This window comes from Melampsora larici-populina (assembly GCF_000204055.1).
Source record: "Melampsora larici-populina 98AG31 unplaced genomic scaffold MELLAscaffold_12, whole genome shotgun sequence".
NCBI classification, from domain to species: Eukaryota; Fungi; Basidiomycota; class Pucciniomycetes; order Pucciniales; family Melampsoraceae; genus Melampsora; species Melampsora laricis-populina.
In genome coordinates, this window is record NW_006768776.1 from 941,444 (window position 1) to 961,563 (window position 20,120).

At 38.9% G+C, this 20,120-nt stretch overlaps 5 protein-coding genes across 5 annotated transcripts; all 5 read left to right on the forward strand.

Moving 5' to 3' along the window:
- Positions 1–4,860: 4,860 nt before the first annotated feature.
- MELLADRAFT_47830 (uncharacterized protein) lies at positions 4,861–7,277 on the forward strand (the record flags this gene model as incomplete). The annotated part of the gene is made up of 4 exons (XM_007408328.1): positions 4,861–5,230; positions 5,346–5,477; positions 5,572–6,289; positions 6,384–7,277. 4 exons carry the CDS (start codon positions 4,877–4,879, stop codon positions 7,109–7,111), a joined length of 1,932 nt encoding a protein of 643 aa, XP_007408390.1.
- Positions 7,278–8,282: 1,005 nt separating this feature from the next.
- Positions 8,283–10,115, forward strand: MELLADRAFT_84980 (uncharacterized protein; the record flags this gene model as incomplete). Its single annotated transcript, XM_007408329.1, has 4 exons — positions 8,283–8,601; positions 8,650–8,669; positions 8,734–9,142; positions 9,217–10,115. The coding sequence occupies 4 exons, from the start codon at positions 8,283–8,285 to the stop codon at positions 10,113–10,115; spliced, it is 1,647 nt and encodes a 548-aa protein (XP_007408391.1).
- A 974-nt stretch (positions 10,116–11,089) lies between these two features.
- On the forward strand, positions 11,090–11,866 carry MELLADRAFT_84981 (uncharacterized protein; the record flags this gene model as incomplete). Its single annotated transcript, XM_007408330.1, has 3 exons — positions 11,090–11,382; positions 11,456–11,574; positions 11,637–11,866. 3 exons carry the CDS (start codon positions 11,090–11,092, stop codon positions 11,864–11,866), a joined length of 642 nt encoding a protein of 213 aa, XP_007408392.1.
- A 3,620-nt stretch (positions 11,867–15,486) lies between these two features.
- Positions 15,487–17,433, forward strand: MELLADRAFT_25365 (uncharacterized protein; the record flags this gene model as incomplete). The annotated part of the gene is made up of 8 exons (XM_007408331.1): positions 15,487–15,574; positions 15,640–15,736; positions 15,818–15,949; positions 16,057–16,232; positions 16,317–16,429; positions 16,511–16,707; positions 16,851–16,970; positions 17,073–17,433. Coding segments are annotated over 8 exons (1,284 nt in total), but the record flags the coding sequence as incomplete, so codon positions are not given.
- A 1,128-nt stretch (positions 17,434–18,561) lies between these two features.
- MELLADRAFT_123221 (uncharacterized protein) lies at positions 18,562–19,591 on the forward strand (the record flags this gene model as incomplete). The annotated part of the gene is made up of 4 exons (XM_007408332.1): positions 18,562–18,677; positions 18,742–18,822; positions 18,897–19,169; positions 19,240–19,591. The coding sequence occupies 4 exons, from the start codon at positions 18,562–18,564 to the stop codon at positions 19,589–19,591; spliced, it is 822 nt and encodes a 273-aa protein (XP_007408394.1).
- Positions 19,592–20,120: the final 529 nt, after the last annotated feature.

Consider the following 20,120-nt stretch of genomic DNA (forward strand, 5'->3'; position numbering starts at 1 on the left):
TTCCATCAAAAGTCCCTTGCTTTTCTGTTCTCTTGCTCAGGTTTAGATTCCTCTTCTCGGTCCCACCCCCTTTCAATCCATTTGTGATTTCTCAACAAACAATGCTTTAACCTTTTTTAGTGATTAGACATGAAAACAATTTCATTTTCAATTGATAAATCGATTGTTTCCATTTGATTCAATCCAAATCAATAGTTTTCATCTGATTCAATCAAAATCGATCGTTTTCATCCAATTCAATCAAAATCGATCGTTTTCATCCAATTCAATCAAAATCGATCGATTTCATCCGATTCGATCGAAATCAATCGTTTTCATCCGATTCAATCAAGATCAATCATCTCCAGACTCCATCCATCTGATTCAATGAAAATCAATCGTCTCCATCTGATTCACCTGTAATCAATCATCTCAACAGCTCATCATCCAATCAAACCAAATTAGATTGAATCTTTAGTTCCTAATTAAATCAAGCAATCTCATTGATTAAATTCAAAACACTTCATTTCAATTTCTTCAAAGTAATCCAACTTTGTTATCTTTAGATTTATCTATCTAAATCATGAGAATGATGTGAGATAAAACTTAATTCTTTCTTCCATGATGGGAAGTCTCACAGGCCAATTTGATAGAGGATGGAATTGGATCTTGCATGTTCATTCTTCACTATTTGAATGCGGAACTACTTGATCTCACCAATGCCATTCCTCTATCAAATTGGTTTTGGATCATGATGATGTATGGTCACTGCTGAGGTTTAACTGTACTTGTCCTCCCCAAGACTGGGTTGGCTTCACGCACCAGAATCTTGTGGGTAGGGTTCGACACAGACCTTATGCAACCCTAGTCATCATTATCCAAGTGTGGGATGGACACTGAAAGTGGGTTGCTGTCTTGAACTATTACCAAAAAAATCAAAAAAAAAAGAAATCAATCCGCTTTTGTAGCTAATGCAATTCAACCTGTGAATGGAACATCAAAAATGAGGAAGCCTTTGACAACTACTATCACTCATGAAAAATCAATTGTTTAAAAGTTGAAAACAATCAAATTGAAAAATTGAATCCTGCTTCTAATGAACAAAAAGTTCAATTGTTCAGATTTGCTTGGCTCGTTTTCCTTTTTTAGTAATTTTTCTTTCATTACTTGTACAAAAATCAACAAAAGATTTGATTTGGTATATAATTCAAATGATCATGATATATATTCAATTTTATCTTAGCATGTATTATATTGCAATTCAAGCAAATTTCCTTCAATTGAAGATGGCCTTGTAGCTGTTTTTCTACTTCTTGGTCTATGTATTCAGTTTGATTCAATTTGTTTTCTTTGTTTTACTCAGAAAATTTCAAAGGAATTGAATAAAAACATTGAGATTTTAAAGTTGATGATTGTTTACATAGCCAGAGGAAGCAAGTTTTTCAACAAGTCAAAAGGTGAAATGGATTTGACTACTTTTGTTGTATCAAAATGAGCAATTCTGTGAGTTATCAGCTCTCACAAGTGATTGATCAAGAGAACTGCAAGAAACATGATAGGCTATAGAATTGATCTTTCTTTAACAGCTTTTATCATTTCTTATTGATCTTTGGTCATCAATCCTACTTTACTAAATTGAATATAATTCAATTTGTGGTTGTGAATTCATTTTGTTGCTTTGTTTGATTCTGTTGTGTTATGAAAGATGAAAAGGAAATATGTACTCAAAAAATTGGATTGATTATAGAGACATTTACATTTGGTGTCATGTTGTGTCAGTATGGCACTTCCCGGATGGTATGTTGTACGAGATGACTCATGTTACGACACGGTTTTTTTGAATCAAAAATCCATGTCGATGTGTGTCGGTATGAGTCATGTCAGACGGTTTTTGGCTCGGAGATGAATTTTGACCAAACATGACATGAAAAAATTACATGTGGAATCCATGTCATGTTTATATGTCGGTATGAGTCTACACGTATTCCATAGGGCTCGATGGATTTTGTTACAGTCAAATCGGAAAAGCTTGACCGATTTTGCCCGCAAAACTCGAGCAATTTGGCGGGGAATTTGTGACAAGCTTTTCCGGTTTGACTGTATACTACCTTTGCTAAAAAGGTTGACCGGGTCGACCGCACAAGAGAAGACAAGAAAGGCCAAATTTCGCCGCAGCCTGCTGCGAAGCCGCTGCGCAGCTCGCAGAATCCAAAATCCACCCGATCACAAATCTTCATACGATCGACATGAACTGCCGCTTTCTGGCTTTGTAATGTCTTGAGACTCATGCAAACTATATCTACGAAAAATGTAGAGCTTGGCATGACCAGATTGACCGTACAGCCGAGCCCAGCTTTAGTTCAGTGAGATCGATTATGCACATTCCCGTCTTTCCCCATAGTCTTCCTAGTGTAGTGGTTGACATGGCACACGTGGGCTATTGACATTCAAGTGGTGATAAGCGCTGGTAGTGTGTTTGAGCCTGTGTGTCCTTTTGTGCTTTTACATTTTGGCCAAATCATAGAAAAAAGGACAAGTCTTTTTTTGAAAAAAAAAACTTTCATTTTTCTCGCTCAGTCAAGAGCTCAAATGAGGTTATCATAGGATAATGATTGCACTGACACATCAAAGATCAAAAACTTGATCTCATTTCAAAATTTCAGCAAAAGAGAGAGTACGAGTCAGCCTCGAACCCATGCAGGCCAACCTTTTCAGTCCACAATGCAGCTGTTTCATGCCGTTCGACCGAACGTTCTTATTGTGCTGTGATTAAAACGAGTATCTATTCCGTTCACAGCTCAGGTGAAGTTAGAAAAACTGACTGTATGCTTGATTTCAACATAATGAGCTAGATATATGTGCTTTATGATCAATCCCAAGACATTACAAAGCCAGAAAGCGGCAGTTCATGTCGATCGTATGAAGATTTGTGATCGGGTGGATTTTGGATTCTGCAAGCTGCGGCGAAATTTGGCCTTTCTTGTCTTCTCTTGTGCGGTCGACCCGGTCAACCTTTTTAGCAAAGGTAGTAAGCTATTGTCCTTTCCCCTTGAAGCTCTTGACAGCTCTTGACTCATAGTTTCCATCTTTCAACTCCTTTTCGCTCTCCTAAAATCGACCCAACTGGAAAGTAATTCCTCAAGCATACTCATCCCAGCTCGTGTCATCGTGAAATCATTAATCTTTCTTGGATTCCTTTTACAAGTATTATTTGTACTTGGTTATCCCAAATCCATTGGCTGCGTAGAAGGATGCAACTCGACTGGTCTGGAATCAATTCACACAAACCAACTTTCCAAGCGCACAACATTGCCAAGCAACCCTACAGTTTTTCCTAGTGTACTCTATAAAGAATTTGGTCTGAATGATTGTAACAAGTTATTCAACATCAAATTCTTCTCACTGTTCACACCAGGACAAACTGCAGGCTTGCTTGGCAATGTTGTGCGCTTGGAAAGTTGGTTTGTGTGAATTGATTCCAGAGTCAGGCCAGTTGATTGATGGTCCTCTGAGTCTAAGTGGTGGATGGATTTGGGATAACCCATTACAAATAAAACTTGTAAGAAGTGTCCAAGAATGAATTAATGATCTCATGATGACTAGAGGTGGGATGCGTAAGTGCAAATAGTTTGGATTGAGTGATTTTAGAAAAGTAAGGTATAGGAAATTAGATGGGAGTTTGGTAATTTCACAATAAAAGTCTGATGTTTCTTGACTTCACTCAAGTTAATGACCTTCTTTTTTGAAAATTGAAACTTCCATTTAATTTCCAATACCTTTTACTTTTTAAAGTCAATCAATCCAAGTTGTTTGCACATGCACATCCCACCTCTAGTCATCATGAGATCATAAATTTTTCCTGGACTCTTTTTACAAGTTTTATTTGTAGTGGGTCATCCCAAATCTGTTGGCCACTCAGAGGAACATGAACCAACTGGTCTGGAATCAATCCACACAAACAAACTTTCTAAACCCACAACATTGCCAACCGACCCTGCAGTTTGTCCTGGTGTGAATGGTGAGATATGTTTTGGTGTGAACAACTACAAGGAGTTGGTCAATATTTCTTTCTTTTGATTTTGGAAGACTTTCTCTGCACTTGATTACCAAGGAAATTGAATGGCGAAAATTTATTAGTGATCTCAAGCAAAGGTCTTCTAGTGCTTGTTTTGAAGTTTCCCACTGCTTGAATCTTTTATCAAGTTTGATGTGAAAATTGAGATTGAAGCAACCGGTTCAGGTCCTCCTACATACCTAGCAAACAAACAGAGGGCAGTGCTAAACAATTAGTGCTCAAAACACCATTGTGTTCACATCTTGGAATCAGAAGGGGAGACTGTAAAGATGAATGAGTTGAATTTTGTCCCAACTCCTCCCAATCTATTCAAATTTTTGTGATGTCAGATTTCTGACTGCAAAAATAGCTGATCTCCCTGTTTTTCAAGAATTCAAGCTCACTGTGCCTTTTCAGAGGTGGCATTTCAACAAATGCCTATATAGTATAGGCTACAGAAAGACTTCCCAGACTGTTGCTATATATACACTGTATGTATAGCCTTTGGTGAGGTTGTTAATTTGTGCAGTTTTTTATACCAGGAGTCTGACATTGTTGAACACAGCACTTGTATCCCTGAAATGATATCTGATCTTGTCTGATGCATTTCATTTCATGGCAGCTTTTGGCGCTGCTCGTGAAGTGGAGAAGACAGGTACATGTCTATGGCGCATGCCCGAGGTTGAGCATCTGCTCGCTTGCTTCAGTTTGGCAGTCTGGTGCGTGCACTGTAGCGTGAACCTTGTGGTAATTCAATTTGTGTGACGCAAGGAAGTTGGTTTCCGATCTCATCCTTTCCTTTCGGCTGACTTCAAGACTTCGAACTCTTTCATTCCTATCAAGATGAGAAGGTCAATTCATATCAACTCATTTCGTCCACCCTCAAATCTCCGACATGGTTTCAATCCAGCCATTCGTCCTTTCTTCACTCGACCCAGCCCTCCTACTCCAATTACAACTCGATTAATGAATTTCTCCAAGATTACCGGATTACTCATTGCACTTCTTGGTTCTTCAGTTTATTTATCTGATACTCGAGCTGGTCTTCATTCTTGGATTGGGGTTCCTTTGATCAAAGCTTTGGCTTCTCAAGATCCTGAGGAATCTCATAAATTGGCTATCAGACTTTTGAAATTTATTGGAGCTCATCATTTGATTCAGGATAGAGGAGTCGATGGTGATCAGTTAGCAGTAGAGGTGAGTAGTATGGGTTTTAAATTTTGAAGAATTTGATTCGATGCTGATTGTTTTTTCACTGGATTGATTACCGGGAATTTGTCATCTATCTTGAATGTATTTGTTTTATGAGTAGCTATGGGGGAACAAGTTTTCTAATCCGATTGGTATTGCGGCTGGATTTGATAAAAATGCAGATGCGATCGATGGCTTGTTCGATATCGGATTTGGTTACGTTGAAGTCGGCTCAGTAACACCGGAGCCACAGGTGAGATCTTGATGGATCTCGTTCTATTTAGCCAACTGCTCCATATTCGATCGAACTGATGAATTCTATGCAACGAACCTTGAGAGTTTTCCAGGCAGGAAATCCGAAGCCTAGGATGTTCCGCCTACCCTCTACCAATTCAGTTATCAACCGATACGGATTCAACTCCGAGGGACATCTTACAGTACTCACCAAACTCCGCTCTCGTTTGCTTGAATACCTGGAGCAACATCGATATCTAGCTCCTACAGTCTTACTGAATAACTATGCACAAGCTCAACCTATCCGATCACTCACCACACCACTCTCAGCCGAGACTCTCACATCCGTATATCCACTTCCTCAGATTCTCGAGACTGAGGTAGTACCGTTGGATGATCGACTTTGCGCATTGGTCGATGATCTTGATCTACCTCGTAGTTTGAGGGACGGGAAAGTACTGGGAGTCAACTTGGGAAAGAACAAATGGTCGGCACCAGATTCGATTGAAGATTTCACCATTGGTATCCAACGTTTTGGACCATTGGCCGATGTATTAGTGGTCAATGTCTCATCTCCTAACACCCCCGGTCTCAGAAGTTTACAATCCAAGTCAATCTTTCAACAACTTTTGTTCGAGATTGTCAAGTCTCGGGATGGATTAGCCTCGACTAAGGAAGGCAAAAAGGTCCGACCAGCTCTTTTAGTCAAAGTAGCTCCCGATCTTAGTTACCAAGAGTTAGTCGATGTGGGTGAGGCAGCACGTGAGGCTGGTATTGATGGTATCATTGTCAGCAATACTACCATTGCCCGTCCTCCTCAAGCCGGTTCAGGTACGTATTTCACACCATCGTCACATGATCCGAACGGGACAGATTGGTGTTACAGATCGGAACTGATCTGCCCATTCTCTTACCCATTGTCCAGACTTGTCCGTAAACGAGGTTGGTGGACTCTCAGGTCCGCCTCTCAAACCACTTGCAATCCGAGCCCTTTCAACAATCTACACAACAACAGAAGGAAAAGTACCATTGATAGGATGTGGCGGAATCTCAAATGGACAAGATGCGATTGATTTTGCAAAAGCAGGTGCAAGTTTGGTACAACTCTATACTAGTCTGACTTATGAAGGAATTGGATTACCTCGAAAGATTAAAGATGAAGTCAAAGAGCTTTTGAATGGAAAACATTGGAATGAGATTATCGGAGTTGATGCTAAGCAGGAAGATGTGATTGAGAGAGGAGTTGAAGATGCCAAGGAAAGATTATCGTTTATTGAACAAAGGCTAAAGGCTTATGTTGAACGAAGTCAAAAGCCTACTGAGAAAACGCAGGAAACTAGCGTTAGTAAGGCTCGATTTGCAGTACCTAGATCGACTTCAGGTAGTTCTGGAACAGTCACAGGAATCACTTCTCAAAACTCATCATCATCACCATCATCAAACTCGCTGACCACTTCTACTGAAACAAAGATTCCTTTAAAATCTTCAACATCTTCTCTATCAACATCAACAATACCATTATCAACAATACCACCCCAAAAGATTGAAGACAGTGAAAAGCAAAAAGAAGAAAAGAGTGTAGGAATTCTAGCTGATTGGAAAATGAAAAGAGAAAAAGAGATTAAGAATGGAGATTGTAAAAGAGTAGTTTAAAAGTTTGTTTTTTTCAATATTTAAAAGGTTTTTGAAGAAATTGAAAAATGATCATTATATTTATATATGAATGAAATGAACGCAGAAAGAAAGAGAAAAGAAGTGTTGTATAGAAGTTTTTGCAGGGTTTGAATTTGAAATGGTTTGATCACCATCATTTATTTTTAGTTGAGAGTTATGACACGTTCACTTGAGCAATTTCTGGGGAGAAATCACATTTACAAAATTTGAAGGTTCTATCTGGTGGAGCATGTTTCATTTTTGCATTAAAAAATTCACACAATGTGATTTCTGGTCAGAATTTCCATAAGTGAACACGGCCTTATACTGTGGAGATGTAGTATTTTTCCACTATGCAAGATGAATAAAATTAATGTCAAAAATGATTAAAAATGCAGCGTTAATACATGCAAAATGAATGCAGAATTCCACCTTTTTCAATTTTGTTTGTCATTCAGGTCAATCATTTTTCACTTGGGAAAAATACTACATTGCCCTGTGTTAGTGACTTGAAGGTGAAAATTGAGTTTTTAAATCTTTACTCTGATTCTCTTTGATATTTCATCCCTTTTTGTATTTTACTATGTTTAAGACACTTTCTACAAGTCAGTCTTTTACTTGATGATATCATTTATGACAATTCTTTATCTAAGTCCAATTTCTCAATGATGATAAGTATGAAGTTTTGATCAACACCATCAGTGACTTTGTATATCTCTTGGCTATTCCATAGGTTCCTCAAGACTAGCAGAGCAATCAGGACCCAGGAATGCGCCTGTTGAGGTATGTAATGTGAAAGGTCGGGATTTGGGGCCGGATTTTACCTAGGTTTGTGTCGAAAATGGTTGGAATCTGACATCCTGGCCACAATGTTTGTAATGTAAAAGGTCGGAATACAGCTGTGATTTTGTTTAAAAGAACTGGGTTAGGGCTAGGTCTGGCTATGCGGATTGCATAACAAAAAAAAGGATGTGAAAAAGAGATGTCACTTGAGAATCACACGAACATCCTGGAACATCAGAATCAGTGTTTTCCCATTGCCCTCGCACCACTCCAAAAAACTACATAGTACATACCACTACAGACTACCACACAGAAGTCTACAACACACAGCACGCACTACACCACCCAGTTCAATTCATTTAAACTCTGCAAGATCACCTACACAATCATGCCTCTCCTCAATGATGTCATGAAAGAGGCCTTGCGCCTTGTTGAAGAATGTCCAATGATCGCCACGGCTACATGCATGGATAATATTTACAAGAAGTTTTCTAATCCACCATATTTACCCGCCGAGGATGTGGACGAAGGAATTTGGATGAGTGTCAATAAGGAACTTGACGGACTCTTTGGTTCTGAAAACAGTCATGAAAACATCCGAAAGGGACCTGATGGCATGCTTTTGGTAATTGAATGGGTCAACAAGGCGCGCGAGCATCCCACCTGGTATTCGCCGGAGGACAAGGCACAAAACATCCAGAAGAAAGGTCATTTTGACTTGGATCTGACTTGATGATCAAGTTTAAATTTGAGAGAATTTGTACAAAAGTCAAGGGTAAGACTTTCTTGTTTTATTTTCTTTCCAATCCTACAAACAAAATTAGGTCCGCTGAAACAAGTATTATGTCTATCAGCACTCGGAAAACCTCTTCCAGCTGATACTCCTCAATCTGAACCAAATGGTATTGAACCCCACACCTGATCCCAATGTCGCAGTCGCCAAGGAGCCTAAGCCTCCTCCCAAACGACACAATACACTCGCCAGTACCACCATCCTGATCTCATCCGAAGACGAGGAAATTGTATATGTCAAAAGCAACAACCTGAGTAAAAAAAACAAAAAACCCAAAGAATCAAAAAGAAAAGACGTAATCACACTATGCCCTCTATCAGCACCGAACAAGCCTTGCATATGTTGTAAGGTTGAACGACACCCAAAGGGTAAGGCATTCAGCTGTCACTGTGGTGCAGCACCAGTTACGCTTCATCAAGGGCGAATTGAAGGTGCACAAGCGCACTGGTCGAGTGGTTAGTAATTTTATCACACATCCTAAATAATTTTGAAACCTGTGCTGACGTGTTCAGTATTTTTGTATCATCAGGTTTGTGTAAAAGTGCAACATCCAGTTTACGAACGAACAAGCTCTTGAGCTCGTACTTTGTCAAGGACCCAGCTCTCCAACCTGTCAACAAGAATATTATTGAAACCATCTGTCCAGGTCTTACAGATGAAACCTGGTCTAGACCCCGAGCCGAGCAGACCATTTCTCAGTTTATGGATAGCACCTGTAGCGTTTATCGGGGCGTTAATCGGCACGATGTTTGTAAAGAACTCTTTGGACCCACTGTCACTGAGAACGATGTCAACAAATCACAAAAGGCCCAGCTTCTTGCAGCAATGGATGCACGGGCGATTTGGGAGGTTAAGCGACATGGCAAACAAAATGTGATCTACTCGAAAAAATGTGAACAGACTTTCAAACGCCACAAAGATGACCCTGTGCGGCCATGTGATTCATGCCTGGAGGTGAAAGAAGAAGGCAGCTTAGTTCGAGCTGTCAATCACAAATATGCCGTGGGCGACAAATTAAAATTTACACCCAACTATCTTTTGGTCGCCAATAAATACAATGCTCTACTGAGAAAGTTCTTAGACCTCAAAACTCTTGACAAATCTCTCGAATCTTCAACTGGTGGCGATTTTGGTGATTTCCTCGAACACCTAGCAATCATGGCTAGAAGGGGAATCTTCAAAAACCAAGAAGCCGTCAAAGGGATGATCATGGGATGTGCTATCCGTGCCGAGCGTGAGAAGGCAGGGAAATCTCTCCGGGGTATGCGGATCAATGCTCATCTTAATGATTGCCTCACAACTCTGGGTGCGATGAGCAAGAGCGCTCTGAAGCTGGTCACGAAGAACTTTGGTGGTAAAACACCAACGGCTGGATCGGGCAAAGAGCAAGACCGAGATAGAAGACGAAATGGCTCAAGGAAATTTTGATCGCGCAGGTGCAATTCTCTCTGAGCTTGGATATTACGGTCCTGTTGCAGTCGGCTCAGATCAGACTGTGTGTGTCCAAACTCTTCGTCACCATTGTGGTTTCATTGTTGGCGCCCAGGGAGGCGACATACCTTTCAATGACCCAGATGAACTTCAAGGTTTGCTTGAAAACATCAAGAAAGAAAATAATTTATGTTCTAAAGTAAGTATTTTGTATGATTTGCATGGCCGATTGTGTCCACTGAGCCATGATGTGTCTTAATTAACAACTAGATACGAGCTTACACGATTCAAGTTCCTCTCCCCAACATACCAACTCTAGTTGTTGCATTGTTGGCTAGTAAAACAAAGGAGGAGACGACATTGCAATTCTTCATGATAATGTGATCCAGATGAGTCGAACTTCAGGAATCAATGTGCTGTCAATTGGAGCAGACGGAGCTGCCAATGAACTGGCTGCACAGGCAAAACTGAATCAAATGTCAACTCGATTCTTGCAATATTCAAACAATAATCTCGATGTCCACATTAAAGTCCCACTTTTTGGAAATCCACCTCGCCCAATTGTAACCTTACAAGACCCTAAGCACGCTAGGAAGACCGGCGCGAACCAATTACTATCAGGTTCACGCTTAATCACTTTAGGAAAGTTTGTGGTCTCGCTTCAAGATTTGTCTCAGGTTCTACAAACACCAAACAGCCCACTGCTTGCTAAGGATGTGTTTGACTGTGATAAACAAGACAATGGACGTGCATTGAGGACTTTCTGTTCTCAAACAGTTGCCATCACGCTAGCTCAACCCGATTGTTCTGGATTAACGATATACTTGTATATTATTGGTGAGCTTTGTGATGCGTGGTTGAATAAAACAATGGGACATCGTGAGCGAATTAGGGCTGTATGGACAGCAGGGTTTTTCTTACGGATGTGGAAGGCGCACCTTCTCAAGCGTCAGAAAGAAACAAACGGCTTGATGAGTTTCCACCTCAACGGCATCTCTCATGCAAGTTTCAAGATATTCTCGAGTCTTGCCGAATCTCTTCTGGCACTGATTATCTTGCATCGGGAGTACTACACTGATTTTCCGTTCTGTCCATGGAAACATGGAACTGAAGCCTGCAAACATATCTTTGGGTGGATGAGAGTTATCTCACCAAACTTCAGTGTTCTTGATGCTTGTCTAATGATGCCAAAAATCATCGCTGTTGTCAAAAGTATCATGAGTGGCAGGATGAAAATACCCCCATCAGAACACCTACATTCAGGGTACCAGATTTCTTTTCATGAGGATAACTTCAAAAACCTCAACCACCTGCGTGATTTTCCATCCAATAACGAGATCTCAGAAGATCTTGCCGCTGCTAAGCAACGTGCTCTTAGCGACCGATCTTGATGGTTTGGATGATGTAGAAGACGTTCTTCGATCAACTGTAGATACAGTCCAAGCGCAATTGCCAGGTAAATAAAAACAGTATATTTCCATCTGAATTACGAGAATGATTAATGTTTGTAAATTGCAGATATTTTGACTAGCATTTCCAAAGACTACGAAATCAACTATAGCTGCAAATTTGGTGAATTTCCTGAGGATGAGGCTTTTGAAGCCGCAGCTATGTTAACAAAAGAGCAGAACTCTCTCGATGTATTGCTCAATCAAATACCCGACACTCTTGAGAGCAAGATGGTTCAAAAATCTGCGATGTCAATCTCAAACCTCCTCAACTCTAGCGGTATGTACTGTTTAGCTTAGCATGTGATGTTGAGTCTAAGACTAAACTGACTTGTCTCTCACAAAACAGATGAGCCTCACCCGCTCAAAGCTCGTGTTGAGACTTCGGGTGAAGATGCTCTGTTGAGCTTGATAGACGGCAACAAACTGCACATCAAGAACGTGATTGAGCTACGAAAACGGCACGATAGTCAAGTTTCCAAAAATAAAGGCAATGATCGAATGCTGATCAATACAGATCACCTACAAGTTGAGCTCAAATCAACTACCAAGGACGGTGGCATGAAGCCTAGTGTTTGCTCTAAGGCAATAGCAGTTTTCATGAAGAATTTTTCAGGAACTCCAGCTGGTGCTGCACGTCGACATCGATGGAACATGCACGTGAAGATCAATTTGGCGGGTATTATCACAAACACCACCACAGATAACGCTTTGGATATGCAACAGTGGTTTGATGGGGGTTCTATTGGAGTTGAAAACCCAATAGAGCCGGGTAAATTTCTCATTGCCATAAAAAACAATGTATGTTTTTCCTTTTGCTCTAAAATGTAACCAATTTCTGATATTTTATGGGTATCAGAAATTGCATCTTGCAAGTACAATAGTCGTCTATGAGCACGTGGCCGGAAAACATGCCTTTGTTACAAGCGCTCCATCAAGGAAAAAGTTATCACACATTGGTGTACAAGTATTACATTATACTCCAGTCTACCCAGTTGCCATGTCCACTCAACCATCTGCTCCAGACACTTGGACGTATGCTCTTCTGGACGCCCCGGACATCCTTTATCTCTTCAAGCCCTCTGATGGCTCGAACTTCGCGTTGGTTTTAGAGGGATGTTATTTGATCCCTCAGGTCATCCGCAATATGTTACAAAAAATTGATATTGACAAGCTTGTACAAAACGACAATAAAGAAAAAACAAAAGAAGTCAACGGCTCATGAACAAGATGAATAGTGTCGTTTTTGTTTTTTCCTTTCTTCTTTTATGACATCTTTACAAATCGCGCTCTTTTTTTAAATCACATTCTTTGTCCAATCACGCTCTTTATCAAAAATATTCTTTATTCAATTACACATTGGTAATGAAAACGTTTTTGCGCAATAAGAACCGTTTGACATGCTTGTCTAGGCTTCCGAGAACCGGCAAACCTGGCTGGTAGTAAGCCAGTCCCGCGCTGGTGCGTGACCGGGGCCGGGTATGGCCCGATCTCGGGCGGCCCGATATTTGGAATCGTATGGTGAGGTATGTTTGTAATGTGGGAGGTTGGAATCCGGATTTTTTTGGGATCTGACCAGGGTGACACCCTCAAAGGTCGGAATTTACATTACATACCTCAACAGGCGCATTCCTGGGTCCTGAGCAATCACTTTACACTAAGGGTACTCAAAGCAAAGTATGTAGCGCTACATACTTTTCGCTACATACTTTTTTTGGCGGGGACAAAGAAAAAAAATATACTTTTGGCCTCGCCTTCCCCGCCAAAAAAAGTATATAGCAAAAAGTATGTACACGTACATACTTACTTTGAGTACCCTTACTCAATGAAGATTTAAACATAATCACTTCTAGTTGATTGTAGTTTATAAAATTGACAGACACGACAGACTGTAATACACCATAAGTTGACTTGCAAGGACCCAAATCAATGGGGTGCTACACAGCTTTTGTCTTTCATTTTCCCTCAATGTAGAAATTAAGATTGATCATGCCTGTGTTACACTATGCCAAATTGAAAATTTACCGCTCAGTTTAGAAAATTGAGAAAACATAGAAAAATATGAAAAAATAATGGTTGATTTCTGTGGTGTATTCCAATCATCTTGCATCTTTTTTCATATTTTTACAACCACAATGCAGAAAATGTCAGAAACCAAATTTTGGTCCACAACTGGCATGTATTGGGACAGTGCATTGCAAACATAACAACTTGGCTTCAATTGAGCACGGGAAAATGATTAGAAGAAGAATTGGTGATAAAGCATTGATCACTGCACACCTGATCCACAGCACCCACACTACATATGTGCAGTAGCATGGGTAAATTGGGAGCTATCATGTGTACATACAAAGATGCTCAGATATTGGCTCATCTGGATGTGTAAACCATATGTATTACCTTCTGTAATTTTTTTCAGTGTAACAAAAGCATTCCAAAAATTGACTACACACACCAACTCATAGCTTTGGTGCAATTACATTAACTAAACTTTATGTAACACCCTTTCTGTTACTATCAAATAGCTTCCAGAGTATTAATCTTGATGAACCTTTTGAAAGCAACATATTATATTGTGATGCATATTATTTTGCCTTTTGCGGCTGAGCTTTGTGAACAGCCAGAGATTATATCACCACCAGGCACTCCCCACTTTAATCATGTCTTCCCTCCTTCCACCAGGACAAAGACATTTGATTTCTGACACTCACATTCTAGGACTAGGAGATTGCAATGATATCTGATCATGAGTTGATTCAACACCCAGTTTGATTGGTCTCCCTAATCAATAAGAATCCTTGGTCTTTGCATTCTGATGCTAATAAAATATGAGGTTGTCAAACTGTGTATATAGTACAACAAGTATGGGATGACCACCCAATCAGCTTAAGACTTGAAAAATCATGCAAGATCTCATATTTTTTCATTCCCTTGTTTCCAATTTGTTGTAATTTATCAGCACAACCACACAAATCAGAAAACTTGACACATTTCTGTAGGCGCATGCAAGCAACAAGTATAGCTTCATCCAAACTTGGAAAGTTTGGTGTACCAGAAGAAGTAATCCCATCAAGTCCATTGTTCAACAATCCATCACTTGATCTCAGTCACCTCTCAGTCACTTAGAGGTTGAGGATTAGGAAAAGAAGAATTTGGTGATTGTGGAAACTACTTCCAGGATAAGTTTGTATAAAGACATAGCAAAAGAAAAGTGATGTCCATGAGGACAATGATACTGATAGATATCAGTGTTGATTACATTCAAATACTGAGGTATATGTAGCTTGAACAGGGTCTGTGTTAGAATATTCCAACTACTTCATGCATCATTTTCACCAATACTTTTTTATCTTGTTCATTTTTTGAGGTCTTGAGACATAGTGATCTCATTGTTTGTGTATAAAGTAAACCACGCAGTTTACCAAGTCTACTTACAAGTTTGTTTTAAATTGTTGGCGGACCTTCAAACTAAAATACATTCAAGTATTTCTGGAACCCTCCAACATGAATATTGTGGATTTTCTTGAGATGAAGAATTGCTCAACTCGACTTCTTACAAGAATGAAGCCTCATTCTGCTTCATTGCATTTGAGGCTTGCCGTGCAATAGGTTGCGAGTTGATTGTTTAGTAGCATATTATGAGTGTAAGTTACATGTCAATATGCTTTAAGTGAATATGTGACATGATTGTGAGTTGCAATTCGATCGACTTCGCCAAACTTTTCTCAATTCAATTCTCAATCCAACCACAAACCCAAGAAAGTTAAATGGTTTCTTTCTTTCTTGAATGAGCCTTTCAATAAATGATTTCATTTAAACCAAATCAATCAAAACTACAAATCAATCAATTCATCAAACATTCAAATCCACATAATGCATTCATCAAACGATTTGATCCACCAATTCATTCAAGTCAAGCAGAACCTTTAAACGGCTTAACAATCTCAATCAAAGATATTTTTTCTGTAAAAGATGAAACAAATACATGTGCTTCAAAATTCTTAAAAGGTGAGCTAAAAGAAATCATGATCTTGAATTGATAACTGATTAAACTACTTTGTATTTGAATATAGATTTTAAACCTGCTTATGATTCAGCTGTTGTAAGCTTATTGAAAAAATCGGGAATCAAGATCTTAGGAAAAACTAATATGGATGAATTTTCAATGGGGTAAGTGAAATTTTAAATTAATTCAAAGATAACATTTTTTCAATAATTGTTGATTAATTTTGATTATTTTGGAATGTATAGATCTTCAAGTTCATTTTCTCATTTCGGTCCAGTCCTTAATCCGAATGGAGTATCAAATAATCAAAAGTTTAGAAGTCCAGGTGGCAGTTCAGGTGGATCAGCTGTTACAGTTGCTTCAGGACTTTCTGATCTGTTCGCATTATTTTTTCCATCTTGATTCACAAACCAAACGGAAAAAGACTCGACCGGAATTAAGTCTAATTCAAGTGAAACGATATCTATTTCTTCGATCAAAATAGTGCGATTGGCTCTGATACAGGTGGTTCGACTAGATTACCTGCAGCTTATTGTGGAGTAGTAGGATTAAAACCATCTTATGGCGCGATTTCTCGTTATGGAATGGTACAATATTCTCATAGTCTTGATTGTGTTGGACTTTTTTCTAAATCGATTGATTTGATTCATAAACTGTTTGGTAAGCTCTTTCACAACTCGAAATTCTCTCTATCTTTTAAAAAAAGTGAAGGTCAAAACTTATTCTTGAAATTGCTTCTTTTAGAATCTTTGGTAGGACTTGATAAACGTGATCCTACTTCTGTTGAGTGGAAATCAAATCCAGAAACAAAAACCACCAGCAAAGATTTATCAGATCTTAGAATAGGAATCCCAATTGTAAGAAAGATCATTCCATAGTTTCTTTCTTTTGTCTTGAATCATAAAAAACCTAATCCAATCTTGATTTTCTTTCTATAGGAATACTATACAACTGATTTACAACCTGAACTTTTTCAAAGAATACGTCAAGTTGCATCATCCTTAAAATCAAGAGGGGCTACATTAGTTTCAGTTTCATTACCTTCCACTTCTTATTCTCTGGGAGCATATTATGTAATAGCCAGTGCAGAAGCAAGTAGTAATCTAGCTCGTTATTCTGGTGTACATTATGGTATGTAAAATCTCAATATTGAAAAAGTGTACCCCAATGATTCTTCACCAAGAGAAATAATTAAAGTGAACCATTAGGTCTTAATATTTGAATGATTTTTTGAAATCATCTAGGATATCGTGATTCGATAGATCAAATTGATTCTAGTAACACTTCGATTGAATCTTGCAATCAATCTGAAAAAATGTTTGTTGAAAGTCGTTCAAATGGATTTGGCGAAGAAGTAAAAAGAAGAATTTTACTTGGTACTTATGCTCTTTCAGCCAGGTAAGTAACGTTCAATCCAAATAACCTCAAAGAGCAATTCCTCAAAGAACAATTTCTTGATGATATTTTTGTAAAATTCAATAATGTGATGTTTTTAAACAGTGGCATGGAGAATTACTTTTTAAAAGCTCAAAGAATAAGAAACAAGATTTGTGAAGAATTTGATTCAGTGTTTAGGAAGAACAATCAAGAAGATGCTATTGAATCAAATTCCGAAAAAGTTGATATCTTATTAACTCCTCCAAGCTTATCAATCGCACCGGAACTAAACTTGGAAAAAAGTAATTCGAATGAAGAAGGAGAGGAGATTAGGAAAAGTTGGGGACAAGATCAATTATTAGTGCCTGCTAGTCTTGCTGGATTACCATCACTTGTGATACCTTTAGAGAAGATTGAAGTTCAAGAAGATAAAGGTAAGAAATGGCCAGTGGGAGTTCAATTGATTGGACCTTGGGGTAGTGAGATTAGTTTGTTTAGGGTTGGAAAAGTTATTGAAGAAGAGAGGGAAATGAGTAGTTTGGATAGCCAAGAATGAATGAAAGGAACATGAAGAGTGGAACAACAGTTAAGATTGTAAGGATTGATGATGATCATGCTTTTGAAAGATTACCGATTCGTCTTGTTGGGTTTAAACGTATGATTTTTTGAAATGTTACCAAAAAAACAATATCTTGGTTGAATTATAAAGAATTTCAATTTAGACTGATAATAAGCATTAATTTCAAAGAGTTATCTTGTGCATTTGATTCAAGGTTATGAGTTATAAAGGCAACATGAAATGGAGTTTGGAATGAACCTTTGAATTGGTTTGAACAACGGGTAAATTATTGAATTGGTGTGTCTACGTGTCAAGCGTTATATATTTTGGTGATGTGTAGAGGAATTGTGAAGACCTTTAGGACTATATACACTTTTGTCTTTACAAAGCTGGGACCAGATATCCCGTTCACCATTCCAATTGGTGAGCACTTACTTGCATTACAACACCAGCATATTTCTTCATCGCAAATGTGTTTCAAAGTACATCAAGAGGCACCGTGGCCCGAAGCGTATATGAAGGTTCCTCTAGATCGCAAGGTCTTGCTGAGCAGTGACTGTGATCGAGTGCTAGATAGTTGAATGATGGACTTAACTAGATTATTGCTTCTGGTACATGATCGCCAAGTTCGCCTGAAGCTACACTTGGGCCGTGGCTGCGCCTACAAAAACCCGTCGAGCTTTTGGAGTTGCTCAGCCGTACTGGCCGATGACAACAAGGTTGAAAACTAGGCAATGCGGATTCCTACGAGAAAAGGCAGAGTCATTAAAACCACCGCAGCCATGGCCAAATGATGATGTTTTGTTAGAAGAGTTAAGGTATAAAATCAAAGGTATTCCTCACCTTTTTTCTAAATTCATCCGTTCCAATCACCAGTAAATATCTCCCCCATCACCCAAGTTTCTTCTTCTGCTTACAATCATCTTTGTTTAAATCAATTCATCCGTACTTTTGTTTATACTTCGTGCATACATTTATCAATTATCACTTTGTACTATTTTCGTTGAGCTAGCTTTACCCTATAATCAAATATATCCCTTTCAACACATCAATATGCATATCAACTACGGTTTTGTTGCTACTTCTATGGCCCTTTTGTTTGTCCTTGATATTACCAACACCAACTCGGTCTCTGCAGCGCCTGGAGCCGATTTGACTCGCTTGATCAGGTAAGTTTCCATCCTCACCTCAAGTTTAGACGTCAGTGTCTAATCCATTGTTTTGTGTACCTAGAATCATCCGTCGTCGATCTTTGGATGCTGGGTCTACCAGTGCCAATGAAGAATCTTCTCAGGGTGAACCAACTGGAATAAGGCAAGTATTCTCAATCTTTTCTCACTTCAAATTGGAAAACAAACTAACTTGAGCTCAATTAATTGATTGATTAGTCCTACTCGTCAATCGGGCGTTCCTCAATTAGGACTCTCTTCTGCTATGATGCAACGAGTCTCAGCTGGTCTTGTCAGCTCAATTGCCAAGTTTTCAGCTGATATGCAGGCAGGAGTCGAATTTCCAACTCAAGCAGAAATGACAAAAGCAGTCGATGAAGCACTTGAAAATTCAGATGACAGATATTTTTTCAAAGTCGCCCAAGCTATCAAGAACTCAATTGACGCTCTTGCTGATCGTAAACTTGCTGAAGGTGAAACCGGTGAGAGTCGGTAAGTCATCATTTCGTGTTTCAAAATCTCGTTGATCATTCTTCTAATAATTCTCTTAATCTTACTTCAGCGTGTCAAAGGCTCCTAAATCCGACTTGAACAAGCTATCTTTTCCAAGATCTTCCGAACAAATTGCAACTGCCTTATTAGAGACTATTCACATGTTCTGTGAACAAAGAGCTGCGGGTGGTCGATTACCAAATGCATCTGAAGTGAATCGAGCATTAACTCCAGCTTTACAAGACATTGACTTTGTCAATTTTAACAAAGTGAATGTTAAGAAAGGTGCAGAGGCTGTCAAGTTTGGTTTAGATCATATGAGTGGTCCTAATAAAGTATCTGAAGTTCAAGCACGTGGGGTTTCAACTGTTTCTATTCCTACTATGACTAGTCCTATTTCGGGTCAGAAACCAGCTGAATGATAAGCTTGATTTGATTTTTGTATTTATTCAATCTGTTTGATCTCACAGTTGATTATTTACTAATTGAGGGCAGGTACCACTCACTTTTGTGCAAAGTTGATATATTTCTTTCTCACTTGTCATTATATTTTAATCTTTTCACTTGTATCCAATAAAGAACCAAGTGTACTTTTATGTCATCTTTGTGTTGATAAGAACTTTGGAAGAAACTAAGTTTCTTACTTTCAATGAGAAAAATTATTCTTGTTATTTGAAAGTATAATCCTTTTTCTTTCCATTGGCGAGCAAAAAAATCCAACCCGCCAGATTCTCACTTCTTATAAACCAGCAAACACAATTGAGAACAATTATAAGTATCACCAATCTAATTAAGGATGGGGTGTAAGACTCATGTTGAGGGAATCGTGTGCCACATCGTCCTAAGCACACATTGTAAAATAACTTTAACCAAACATGATGGCGAGAATTTGAAAGATGTATGTACCTCGAGGTTCAAATGATTCCATTCTAAAAGTTCAATTTTACTCCA